General features: G+C 40.5%; 2 protein-coding genes across 4 annotated transcripts in view; one reads left to right on the top strand and one right to left on the bottom strand.

Moving 5' to 3' along the window:
* LOC129702837 (RCC1 and BTB domain-containing protein 1-like) overlaps positions 1-13730 on the top strand; it is a 48772-nt gene that overhangs the window by 26985 nt on the left and 8057 nt on the right. Inside the window, exons 11-12 of one of the 3 annotated variants that reach the window (XR_008724448.1) lie at positions 2225-2355; positions 4166-4305. Coding sequence is in view for 2 of the 3 variants with exons in the window: in XM_055644865.1 (XP_055500840.1) it covers positions 2225-2355; positions 4166-4306 (272 nt within the window). In the remaining variant the exon portion in view is untranslated. Of the gene's footprint in view, positions 1-2224; positions 2356-4165; positions 4688-13730 lie in introns of those variants that run through there. The other 2 variants (XM_055644865.1, XM_055644864.1) reach the window with 2 other exon arrangements.
* The window catches only part of phf11 (PHD finger protein 11), a 36175-nt gene continuing 31807 nt past the window's right edge, over positions 9363-13730 (bottom strand). Inside the window, exons 14-16 of the mRNA XM_055644866.1 lie at positions 11493-11624; positions 10127-10198; positions 9363-9617 (exon numbers count right to left, since the gene is read on the bottom strand). Of these exons, the coding sequence (XP_055500841.1) occupies positions 9523-9617; positions 10127-10198; positions 11493-11624 (299 nt within the window). The 3' untranslated portion in view covers positions 9363-9522. The remainder of the gene's footprint in view (positions 9618-10126; positions 10199-11492; positions 11625-13730) is intronic.

Genomic DNA, 13730 nt, shown 5'->3' with positions numbered 1-13730 from the left:
ACATATTCGCCTATGGTATAATCCCATCAAAGCAATCATCGCTTTCTTATTTTTTAACCTTGTGGACATTTCCCCACAATTTCTTCTCAAGTGCATTGTGATGTCTCGCTAATCAATAGAGCAACTCCCACTTCTCTCTTATTCCACCTCTATCATGTTGGGAGTATCTGTACCCCAGGACACTGAGCATCTAGTCTTACCCATCCCTCAACAGTACAGAAACAGGCGCTTTGGCTCGACTTACATGCCAGCCAAGATGTCCCATCCAAGCTAGTTTCACTTCCCCATATTTGGCCCAAATCCCTCCAACCTTTTCCTATCCCTGTACCTTTTCCTATCCCTGTACCTGTCCCAATGTTTTTTAAATGTTGTTACTGTATCTGCTCCAACTACTTCCTCTGGCAGCTCGTTCCATATATCCACCACCCTCTTTGTGAAACCGTTGCCCCTCGGGTTCCTATTAAATCTTCCCCTCTCACCTTAAACCATCTACAACATTCCCCAAGGGACCTATTGTTCGCTGCAAAGATCCTTCCCTGGTTTGACTTCCCAAAATGCAAGACCTTACACTGATCTGGATTATACTCAATTCCTTGGCCCATTTGTCCAGCTGATCAAGATCTTGCTGTAATTCTTGGTAACCATCTTCAATGTCTATGTTACCACCTATTTTAGCTGTCATCTGCAAACTTACTAAAAATATCCTGTACATTCGGATTCAAATCATTGATATGGATGACAAACAGCAATGGACTCAAACACCAATGGACCTAGATGACAAACAACCTTCCACCACCACTCTCTTGCTTCCAATCACAAAGCCAATTCTGCAATCAGTTGGCTAGCTCTACCCAGATCCCATGTGACCTAACATTCAAGAGTAGCCTTCCATGTGGAACTTGTAAAATGCATTGCTGAAGTCCATATAGACGATGTCTACGACCCTGCCCTCCTTGGTTACTTCTTTAAAAAAACAATCAAATCCATGAGACATGATCTCCTACTCACAAACCCATGCTGACTATCCCTAATCAACCTCTCTTTCTAAGAGCCTGTATATCTAGATATTTGATTCTTAACAGCTGGTGAGATTTCTCTAGACATTTGGGAAAATCTGAAGAGTTCTGAAACTTCTTAAGTAGCATCTTGTTCTTCTAAGATGGATGCGTTTAAGCATTGTATTTAGACAGTTTTCAAATTGTCACAACTCACTTGTACTAAAATTTTCCGGCTCTGCCACAGTTCTGCAGTCATGTGAGGGAAAATTATTATTCAATCAGCCAACTTATTCTTGGGTGCTGCCAGGTTATGGGCAAAAAAACATATTTATATGCTTTATACATATATATTGCCTTTCAGAACATTGCTGCCCAAAAGCACATTTTACTATTCATTGCCATTGTAAGATTTGCAAGAGCCAATTTGTAAGCACCAGTGAGACAATTGTAAGTCCTTTTAAATAATGTTTTGGGATAAATATCTTTATTTGGTACCAAAATGGCACCCACAGCACTATCATGAAGAAAGACTGGATAGACTTGGTTTATACTCTCTAGAATTTAGAAGATTGAGAGGGGATCTTATAGAAACTTACAAAATTCTTAAGGGGTTGGACAGGCTAGATGCAGGAAGATTGTTCCCGATGTTAGGGAAGTCCAGGACAAGGGGTCACAGTTTAAGGATAAAGGGGAAATCCTTTAAAACCGAGATGAGAAGAACTTTTTTTCACGCAGAGAGTGGTGAATGTCTGGAACTCTCTGCCACAGAGGGTAGTTGAGGCCAGTTCATTGGCTATATTTAAGAGGGAGTTGGATGTGGCCCTTGTGGCTAAGGGGATCAGGGGGTATGGAGAGAAGGCAGGTACAGGATACTGAGTTGGATGATCAGCCATGATCATATTGAATGGCGGTGCAGGCTCGAAGGGCCGAATGGCCTACTCCTGCACCTAATTTCTATGTTTCTATGTTTCTATCATACAATCTACTGTAGATGCTCAAAACTGCTTCTTTCTACCTTTTTATTAGAATTAAACATGACCTCTGCAGTGTAGATACTGAATTTTCTGCAAATTCTTTATATATTCTCCAATGCATGAATGTAATTGCATGGTGCGGTACGTCATTGTAATAGGGTGGGGTGTAACGCATTATTCTGTCTTGCCTTACCTTTTAGTTTTATTTTACTTGAGGTGTTTTACAGTATTGATTAAGTTTACTCTTCACAGGGCTTCTGGATCTGGCTACATCTTACTGTGAAGAAACCGTGAAGAAGCTGTGCCAGGATATAATCAAGCGAGATATTACTATGGAGAACGCATTTTTGTTGCTGTCAGCAGCTGTCCGATACGATGCTAAGGTGCGAGTTCATGAAATGTTCGTGAGTGGAACACATACAGACACAGACACGACGCAGCTTTTCCGTTCGTTGGCTTTTAGGCGTCCCGCCGTTTCAGTTAGTTTGCATTTAGGCGTCCCATCCTTTCGGTCAGTAGGCGTTTCGTCTTTGTACTCTTCCCGGTTTATTGGCGTTTCGGCCTCGTTTCCATTCGGTTATTTGGCTTCGACCTCTTTGCTTCGGCTTCTCTTCCGTCGGCGCCACGTCCGCACACGCAATTTTCACATTTATGCTAAGCCAATTAACCAACAAACCTATATCTCACCTATTGTAGTGTGGGAGGCAACCGAAGATCCCAGAGAAAACCTTGGCAGGTCATGGGGAGAATGTACAAACTCCGTACAGACAGCACCCGTAGTCAGGATCTAATCTGGGTCCCTGACGCTGTAAGGCAGCAGCTCTACCGTTGCGCTACGATGCCGCCCTTTATATAACTTATTAAATATATATAAGACTGAAGGTTCAGTTACTGGCAACATGGTCTTAGGTGATGTCATTGGGTAGCACAGTGGTGCAACAGGTAGTGCTATTGCCTCAGCTCCAGTGACCCCGTTCAATCCAAACCCCGATACGTCCAATGTACAGTTTGTGATTGTGTGGGCTTCCTCTGGCTGCTCCAGTATCCTCCCGCACCCCAGTCATTTTGTCGACAGCGGGAATATAATTGAAGACAAGAACATAGAATCCAGCATCATGCCCATGATCTGCTGAACTGATTGTCACCCTTTATGCTGTAGAGTCATGGCCTCACATCTCATGAAAAGCTCTGCCCACCACCACCTCCTCCCACAACATTCCCCATGCTACTTTCATGCAACTAATGCCCCTGTCCCACTTAGGAAACCTGAACGGAAACCTCTGGAGACTTTGCTCCCCACCCAAGGTTTCCGTGCGGTTCCCGGAGGTTTTTGTCAGTCTCCCTACCTGCTTCCACTACCTGCAACCGCCGGCAACCACCTGCAACCTCCGGGAACTGCACGGAAACCTTGGGTGGGGCGCAAAGTCTCCAGAGGTTTCCGTTCAGGTTTCCTAAGTGGGACTGGGGCATATTAGAATCTGACACTGGCAAAGTAGCACAAAAGGAATTAAATTTTCATTAAATCTGAACTTTGAAATACTCATTGGGAATTTGGGAAAATTAGGGGTAAACCACCAAAATGACGTCAGAAGAGTGGTGACTCTATGTGCCTATTCCCAGAGAAAGATTTACTACCATCCGATACAATTGCTCTACTCTCGCTTTTATCATTTGTGCCCGAGTTTGAATGGAATGTATCAATGCATGGTATATCTGATCTGTTTGGGTAGGATACATGACAATAATAAACTGAACCCACCTAACTAGATATATCCAGGCTGTAGCATCACAAGTTCCTCTCTTTGTCTTCCTGACTGCCTGTTGATCAGTAAAGTGCGACTGTTTTGCACAAAGAAACAATTTTTAATTTATTGCAGCAGGAAATGAACTCTCAAATTATTTCCAATTATCTCTTGTATTACTATGTGTAGAAAGGAACTGCAAATGCTGGTTTACACTGTAGACACAAAATGCTGGATAACTCAGCGGGGTAGGCAGCATCTCTGGAGAGAAGGAATGGATGATGTTTTGGGTCAAGACTAGTTCAGTCTGAAGAAAGTTCTCAACCTGGGTAATCTATTCCATCTCTCCAGACATGTTGCCTGTCCTGCTGAATGATTCCAACAGCTTGTGCCTATCTTCTTGGATTACTACGATTTATTACTTCAATTTCTTTTATTTCTTTGTGTGTAGGATTTGGAAGAGTTTTGCTTCAAATTTTGTGTGAATCATTTGACTGCTGTGATCAACACTGATGCATTTTGGCAAATGGATGGAGATCTCTTGAAAGATTTTTTTGGAAAGGCAAGCAAATGTGGAGCCTTCAGAAACTGAGTTTGCTGGGTAGATATGCTTAAATATAATTCTATTATAAATATATTTCTTCCATGACTTAATGAGAATTTGATGCAAAATATGTAGTCTTCTACCAAGCTCATTGTACTCCTGCCAGTATAATACTAAAAACTGCACTGATGTTATGGCTCACTGCTTGATTGCTGTTAGCTTTCTGGATGTAAATAATCACACTCCTGTCCTCTTGTACAGAAATGGTTGTGTATGGATCTTACAAAATTGTGTGTAGTAGGCACCAATTTATTAATCTTTTTAACAATTATGTGACAGTAACTACTTGTTGTGAACTGGAGATTATCTCCATTTCATTAACGTCACAAAGCTGTCGTGTTTCCCAATAAATAGTCATGGCAATTAGAATTGTAATGTTCTTTATTTTAACAAAATGTCACGGTTGTGATTTTGTTTGTCGGAGTTATAGAGAGATATAGCATGTAAACAGGCTCTTCATCCCACCAAGGATGTGGGGGGAAGCTGGAGTACCCAGAGGAAAATTGCAAGATCGCAGATCGCTGGAGAAGTGAGGTGGCAGCTCTACTAACTACATCACTTTGCTGTCCTATAGGTCAATTTATAGCATTGTTTTTATGCAGGATCCTTCTGTTGATAGATTTCATTAAAGATATTGAGAATACTGGAGCATTAGCCAGCTCCATATAACACGGAAAACACAAATAAAAATGCCACCAGCATGGTGCATAATGATTTCAGTGTATTTGGTGCTATTACCAACGCCACGGATTTACTTACCATGCTTTAGTTCTGAAGTTACAAGAGTAGGTTGCCCTACTTGTCCTCTTCTCCCTGGTTATCGTCTTGTTTTTAATGTAGGTATAAAAAGCTTTGTGATTCACCAAAGCCATTTATTTCATGGCCCCTTTTGTCCCTTCTAATCATATGCTTGAGTTCTTTCCTCCTTTCTTTCTTACTGAAAGACCCTGTGGTATTCCATCTTTTTAAACCAGTGATTCTTAACCTGGGGGTCGTTTGGGGCTTTGCCGGGGGTCATGAAGGGGACACAAATAACATATCAATTTGTTGAGGCCATGGTTAGGAATCTAACAAAGGTACATACCACATATAGTGTTTTGTTCACGTATGCGCGTACTGGTGCCAAAAAGGTTAAGAACCACTGTTTTAAACCACGCATGTGCTTCCTATCTTTTTGACCAAATTTACAACCTCTTTGGTCATCCAAGGTTCCCTTGCTTTGCCATCCTTACTGGAACATGCCGATTATGAACTTAGATCAACAATTCCCACATGTCAGATGTGGGCTTATCCAGAACAACTGCTCCCAGTGTATCCTCCGGCAATCTTGCCTAATAATGTTGTAGAGTGCCTTAATTCAATTTAGTACCTTTGGGCAAGGTCCAGCCTTCTCCCTATTTAAAACAATCTTAAAACTTAAGGAGTTGTGATCACCATCCCCAAAATGCTCTTCCACAATTATACCAGTCGCCTGGCCAGGCTCATTACTTGTACTCTTAACCTTCATCCCTGTAAAACAGGATGTTATCTGTCCCTTGGCATCTTGCCTGCAGCGCTGCAAACATTCTAAAGTATTCAGAATTAATTCCCACCAGCACTAAATCATTGAGTCCATCAGTTTGCAAAAGTTATTTTTATTAATTAAATGAATATTAAAAATTAAATTAATCATTTTGTATTTAAATTCTGATTGTCCACGCCTTAAAAAAGCTACAAAAGGTGCAATGAGCTAAATGTTCTTTTTCTAGTCACATTCTAATTCTACAGTGTACTCTATAAAGGAAAAGTATTACACATTCATGTATAACAATAATGACAGTAAATAACAAGTAAAATAACACTGCAGTCTAGATAGCTTTGCCCTAATATAACCAATCCAGCATACCTTTACTCTTTGATAGAACTGCTATAAACTCTTTCAGTTCGTCAAGGTAATTTATCAGTACAAATCCCAAAATGGACCTTTTTAAAAAAGAAATTGTCTGACTGATCCCGACCTGAAACATTGCCTGTCCATTCCCTTTCCAGATGCTGCTTGACCTTCAGAGTTCCTCTAGCTCTGTGTGTTGCTCAAGATTCTAGCATCTTGTTTCTCCATCTTAATTTTACTCTTGCTATTATTGCACAAGGCATAGTTATTAACGGTTTGTAAATTGTTTGACATTGCATTGAAATGATACAATCTCTTTGATATTCTACCAGATTAAATAGAGACAAAGACTTAACAATTACTTCTTTCACTACTTTGTAACATCCCAAAGTGCATTATAGAAAATTAAGTTCACGAAGAATAATTACGGGAGTAATACAAGTAACGGCATCATTTGCACATTCCAGTAAAATTATAATTTGTTTTGATAAAGCAGCTGGAAATTTAATTTGGCTATTGTAATGTCAAATGTTATCCAGAGTGTGGCTGATTAATTTCAAATTGAAAAAGAGGGAAAATAAATCAAAGTTTAAAAAAAAAAAGGAATAACAAATGGAGACGGAGTAAAGCCTTCTGTCAGTTTCCATACTAGAAACGGGGATTAAATCTCTCAGGTAACCTGGTTCTCTAAATCCAGGCAATTCAGCTCTGTTTCTTAGTACATCTTTGGTGGCCCAGTTTAATTTTGTGGTTTTGTGACAAATTGCTTGTAATATTAGTCCTTCATTGTTGAATAAACCTTAAATCACAGATTTGTTAGCATCACAACAACATATAAATATGTTCACGAAGAATTGATGCAATTTATCTTCAGGGTAAAAGTACAACCACAAATGAAATAAAATACTTCATTTAAAAACAGAAATTGCTGGAAACACTCAGTAATACAAGCAGGATCTGTGGAAGGAGAAAGAAAATTGACACTTCTGGTTGAAATCTATCAACCTGAAATATTTTGTGTTGCTCTTTCCACAGCGACTGTCTGACCTGCAGGGTGTTTACAACATTTTCTGTCTTTTATTTCAGAAAACCAGCATCTGCAGATTTTTTTAATTGATTTATTTATAGTTTCTTTGCAGTGTGCACATTGGAATACAATTTATTTTAATGTCTCTCATGAATGTTAATTAGCTTTGCTGTTCTCATTGGATTTTTGCTGATAATCTTGAGTTCATCGTATGAATGTTAGGAAAGTCCTTTGAATTCTAAAATTGTGTTCTCAAGTCTTTGGAAGCTTTATTAGACTAATAACTGGAATGGGCAGTTTGTCATGAAACAAGGGTTGGACAGGATAGGTTTGTATCAGATGTAGTTTAAAAAGAGTAAATGGCAATTTGATTCATACAAGATCCCGAGGATTCTTGACAGTGTGATTGTGGAAAGGATGCTTTTTCCTGTGGAGGAATCTAAAGCTCAGGGTTCATGTTAAAAATAATGGTTGCCCATTAAGACGTATGGATAAGATTTTTTTCAGAGTTATCTCATAGAGGCAAGACCATAAGAAATTGCAGTGTTATGGATGTGGCCTAGACCAGCCTTCATCACCTGTCCCCCCCCCTATCGACTCAATTTACACTTTATGCTGCCTTCGGAAAGCAATTAACATAATCAAGGACCATTTTCACCCCTCCCCTGTTGAGCAGAAGATACAAAAGCATGAAAGTACCTCCAAAGCTTCAGATTGAAACAGTTTCAGGAACTGTTTCTTCCCTACTGTTAACAGACTACTTGACAGTCCTCCCATAAACTAGGGTGCAGTTCTAATCTTCCAACCTACCTCTTTGCAGACCCTGCACTTTTTTCTCTAACTGTAATGCTGCAACATTATGGCATATTTTTCTTTGCACAACCTGTTATATCTGTGCATGGTGTATGGATTGTAATCGTGTATAGTATGGGTTGACTGGATAGCATGGAAATAAAGCTTTTCACTTTATCTCAATGTACATGACAATAATTAACCAATACCAATACACAGGTAGATGGGGAAGTGGAGTGAAGTTATGGACTGATGAGCCATGATCTCATTAGGCTTAAGAGGCCAGCTACACAAAGCTACTATGAGAGGAATAAAGTTTGTATATGTGTGATTAAGCTTCGGATGTTTTAAAAGTGGGGGGAAAAGTTACCAATGACAGCATAGTTTTTTTAGTTGGACATTGTCATAACATTTTTGCCCTGAATTTTGGTTAAGTTGTATCAGATACATTTAGAATCTGACCAGCAGGTGGTGACGTGGCCGAGAGTGAGAATTCTTCCCATAGGTTTTATCTACTGCCTGTTAGCAAGTTACCCAATACAGGAACATCTTTGATTTTCCGGCACCTTTGTTTCCAGAGCCTTGCAGGATTATCCGTCTTGCCAGACCAACAGAGGTCATGGCCTCCAAGAGGAGGTGAACAGGCTGCCGGGGATCCTGTACAGTTAGCCTTGGAAATGGGCTATGGAAACAGATCTGCTGCTCCAGCAGAGCCAGAGTGCAGAGGACAAATTTATCCCGCCGATCAATTGCGGAGGTTCAGAGTTCTGCCACCTCACCCAGTCTAGGCACCACATTTTCTGGGGGAATTAAGGGGGGGTGGGAATTTCAAGTTTGCTCTCGTAAATTTGTCTGGATTAAAGGAGGTGCAGGACCACCCGTTGTTGGAAGAATGGATGGTGGACCTGTATTGATTGTCTTCTGGTTTGACATTCAGATTTGAATGTCTTCTGGAGAAAGCACCCAGAGGTGATAATTGATAACTTTACAGGAACATATTAGGGTATCTAATCAGACAGTTGGTTGGGAGATCACCTGCATGTACTGGAGATGGAACATTCGTCACAGCCACCACGCTGTCAGGTGATCCAGAGGGAAGATCCTCTGGTAGGTCAGACATGGTCCTCACAATTGCTGCAGAGAAAAGAGGAAATATTCTACCCTTAACACCTGGTTCAATCCAGCTAATAACCAGTAAAATCAGATTTTTGTTACTCATAAGAAGCTGCTTTGTGTAGATTAACCTGCCCAATTAGGGAGACAGTAGCACAACTAGAAAGTCTTGCCAAAGATGACACTGGAGTGAGTTGAACCCTGTGTGCTGCTGGTGGTGAAGGTAAAAGGTTTTTCCCCGGATAGGTTGCACTTCAAACCCCAGAATAGCTGCAGTCAGAGTTTGCTTCCATTCTGGTTATTGTCAGCGTACTCATTATCAAAACAAATATTGTTTCCTATATGTAGAGGGTAGTTTAGCACTTGGAGTAGTCATTTCTTTCTCTCGGCATTCTTCTTTAGTCAACGGGCTAACTTTGCGAACTCCTTAACAAGATTATCTTGTCTCTGCAAGGATATTTTTTCTTCTTCAAGATGCTGCATGTTTTTTTGTATTTCTGTTGGAGAACAAAGAAAATAAGGTTGAGAGATGTGTTCATAGAATACCTCTCACATTTAATATAGTACTTTAAGAGTGGTCCCTGTGCTTAGCTTAGCAGCTCATTGATGCACAGCAGTGTCCCACAGCAATGAGATGATCAAATAACATGTTTTTAAATCTTGAATGAGTTCTGCTTACTGCTTTCCCACTACAGGTGTTGCGTGATCCGCTGAGTGTCGCAGCATTTTCTGTTTGTTTCAGAGCTCCTGACTACGGGTGCTGTCTGTACGGAGTTTGTTCGTTCTCCCCGTGACCGCGTGCGTTTCCCCCGGGTGCTCCAGTTTCCTCCCACATTCCAAAGACGGACAGTTAATTGGCTTCGGTAAAGATTGTAAATTGTCCCAAGTGTGTAGGATAGTGCTAGTGTACGGGGTGAATGCTGGTTGGCGCAGTCTCAGTGGGCCAAAGAGCCGGTTTCCATGCTGCATCTCTAAAGTAAACTAAAGCTCAAGCGCTGATACTTACGTGACTGAAATTCCGACATGATGTCTTGTAGTGAATTCGCAGCCAAAAGAATTGTCCATGCAACCTCGTTGTCTGAAAAATAATTAATAGGAAAGTAACCTTTAAGTAAAGTAGTAAAGAAGATGCGATGCTAGAAATCTAAAATAACATTAGAAAACACTGAAAATACTCAGTAGATCAGACAGCATAGGTGGAGAGTTAACCTTTCAGTTAAGTCATCAACCTGAAACATTAACTGTTCCTTCCCTCATTGATGTTACTTAACCTGACCTGGAATATTTCCACAGTACTTTGCTTTTATTAAAAATATAATTTGAGGAACTTAAATTTCCTGAATCTTAAGATTCTAATAATTCTGGCTTGTTAAATAAAAGAAAACACTAAACATGAAATAGGTCATGTCCGAAGAATACCAAAGATTTGCGACCCTTGGGCTGAATAAAGTTGTTATCTCTGTTCTGAATGGCTGATCTTTATTTTGACTGTGGGAACTCCCCAACCACCAGTAGACATCCCCAGGAATGGCAAACGTACTCTACATCTACCTCATCAAGGTCCTTACAAACCTTTTCAGTACATAATGCAAACTGTTGCCCTGGACGAAGTAAAACCAGCAGAGCTTCACTGGATGGATGCTTTAATGTGCCTGGGATTACATTAACACGTTTGTATATTTATTCTAGGGAAACATTTGTGGCATTTTCAGGGTCTCCTGTGACTGAGTACAGGTAGTTCTGCCAAGAGAGTTGAGAATGTCCTGTTGTAATTGTGGAAGAACATGGAGATGGAAGGGATAAAACATGTAGAATTAGTAATCAAAATCACACAACACTGCAGTATGAATTCTGAAAGAGAAACAAAGTGCTTGGCAGGGCAAGCAACTTCCAAGGAACACTTCAATGTTGTTGCTAAGTGTTTCAAAAAATATCTAATGTATTGTAGTACTAGTAATGAGTCTTTGCCCAGAATTAGAGGAACTAGGACCCAAATTAATATAAAGAACCTCAAACCAGTGAGCAGGTGAATCGGATTTTGTGCTTTAACCCAATGACATTGAGAATGCGGGAGAAAAGTGAAGAAGGGGAACGATAATGGGCAGCCAACCTTTCGGGTACCGACCCTGAAATTTATCTGTCCATTTCCTCCGCAGATGCTGCCTGGCATAAGTAAATCCAGCAGTTGTTTTTTTTTTACTTTAGATTCCGGCAATTCAGTCTCAGGTGAAAGTAAAGTTATAGTGGAAAAAAATGATACACAGCCCCAATGTAATATATTATAAGTTTAGGCCATCAAGGGACAATCTCTATTTCATGGTATCACCTGTTTAAACAAAAATGGGGCAAGATAAATATCTGTACAAATGTACCTTTACTGGTGGCAATTCCATTCGCTATTTTTTGCTGAATAGAACTCAGATTTTCCTGGATCATCAAGAAAATATTCTCCAAACACTTAGCTTCCTTGCACATCTTCCAGAAGTTCTCTGCTTGTCCTGCAGCTGATCAGAAATTGGGGATGACTTAATTGTAGAGAAATTACTTATTTGCAGAGTATAGATCACTTCAGTAGTTCCCTTCTAAGCACCTTTATCCCAAACACACTTTAATTCCTACGACTAGGCCACAGGGACCAGACGGTTAAGCGAGACAGGTATGAAAATAGAACAAAGGGAAAAGTGAAATATAGGAGTTGATATGATGGTCAATTAGTGAAAGTCAGGCATTTTTCCTGTGCACATGTTGGGCAGGCTTACTTTTTGTGGAGTTTTTTTTTTTCATTTGGAAAAAAGCCACATATCTTAATAGATTTGGGATATCAGGTAAATTGATCATAGCACAGAACCAGCTGCTCATAGGTTGTCAGGTAACAGAGAGGGGAGAAATAATTTGAAATCTGGGTACAGAGGGCGAAAGAATGCAAGTTGTGTTGAGTTTGAAGAAGTTGGGCAGAAGGATGGGGAAATATATCATGAGATGTCAAATGGCCTTTTATTACGCAGTAAATGGTCAATATTAATTCAATGGTGACAACAAATCTATGAGCCAGGAACAAAAAATGATGGTTCATAATCGAAGGAAATAAACAAACTGGTTTAACTTCACCCAGGAAAGGCGATACATCAGAATATCAACCAATTAAGTACACATTCCCCAAATCACATGCAAATAAAAGTGGAATCTAAAAATGCTGGTTTGTTGTTGGTTATACATCAAATTATGCAGATATCTAAGGGTTCACAGTTTTCACAATGTATAACAAATCCGGCTCTCTATTTACCTTATTACCCCTGCGGGGTTAAAAAATTCCTATAACAACTTTGCAAAATTTAGCTTACAACTGGTTGTCAAGAATTAAATGCAGCAGAATCTCTGCCAGTTGTGGATTAATGAAAGATATTTGTGTCTCTGAAGTAGTTGGGAAGTGAAGTGACCTTGGAATATTTGGAATGAAACCAAAATAGAATATGATTAGTTATAAATATGATAATTAAAATCTGAAATGCCACTTGAACTATGTGTCATTTTGTTTACATAGAAACATAGAACATAGAAATTAGGTGCAGGAGTAGGCCATTCGGCCCTTCGAGCCTGCACCGCCATTCAATATGATCATGGCTGATCATCCAACTCAGTATCCTGTACCTGCCTTCTCTCCATACCCTCTGATCCCCTTCGCCACAAGGACCACATCTAACTCCCTCTTAAATATAGCCAATGAACTGGCCTCGACTACCCTCTGCGGCAGAGAGTTCCAGAGACTCACCACTCTCTGTGTGAAAAAAGTTCTTCTCATCTCGGTTTTAAAGGATTTCCCCCTCATCCTTAAGCTGTGACCCCTTGTCCTGGACTTCCCCAACATCGGGAACAATCTTCCTGCATCTAGCCTGTCCAACCCCTTAAGAATTTTGTAAGTTTCTATAAGATCCCCTCTCAATCTCCTAAATTCTAGAGAGTATTAACCAAGTCTATCCAGTCTTTCTTCATAAGACAGTCCTGACATCCCAGGAATCAGTCTGGTGAACCTTCTCTGCACTCCCTCTATGGCAATAATGTCCTTCCTCAGATTTGGAGACCAAAACTGTACGCAATACTCCAGGTGTGGTCTCACCAAGACCCTGTACAACTGCAGTAGAACCTCCCTGCTCCTATACACAAATCCTTTTGCTATGAAAGCTAACATACCATTCGCTTTCTTCACTGCCTGCTGCACCTGCATGCCTACCTTCAATGACTGGTGTACCATGACACCCAGGTCTCGCTGCATCTCCTCTTTTCCTAGTCGGCCGCCATTTAGATAATAGTCTGCTTTCCTGTTTTTGCCACCAAAATGGATAACCTCACATTTATCCACATTATACTACATCTGCCAAACATTTGCCCACTCACCCAGCCTATCCAAGTCACCTTGCAGTCTCCTAGCATCCTCCTCACAGCTAACACTGCCCCCCAGCTTAGTTTCATCCGCAAACTTGGAGATATTGCCTTCAATTCCCTCATCCAGATCATTAATATGTATTGTAAATAGCTGGGGTCCCAGCACTGAGCCTTGCGGTACCCCACTAGTCACTGCCTGCCATTGTGAAAAGGACCCGTTTACTCCTACT

Source organism: Leucoraja erinacea, chromosome 13 (assembly GCF_028641065.1).
Source record: "Leucoraja erinacea ecotype New England chromosome 13, Leri_hhj_1, whole genome shotgun sequence".
Classification (NCBI taxonomy): Eukaryota; Metazoa; Chordata; class Chondrichthyes; order Rajiformes; family Rajidae; genus Leucoraja; species Leucoraja erinaceus.
The sequence above is the reverse complement of the archived record's forward strand: the minus strand, read 5'-3'. Positions and strand labels throughout refer to the sequence as shown.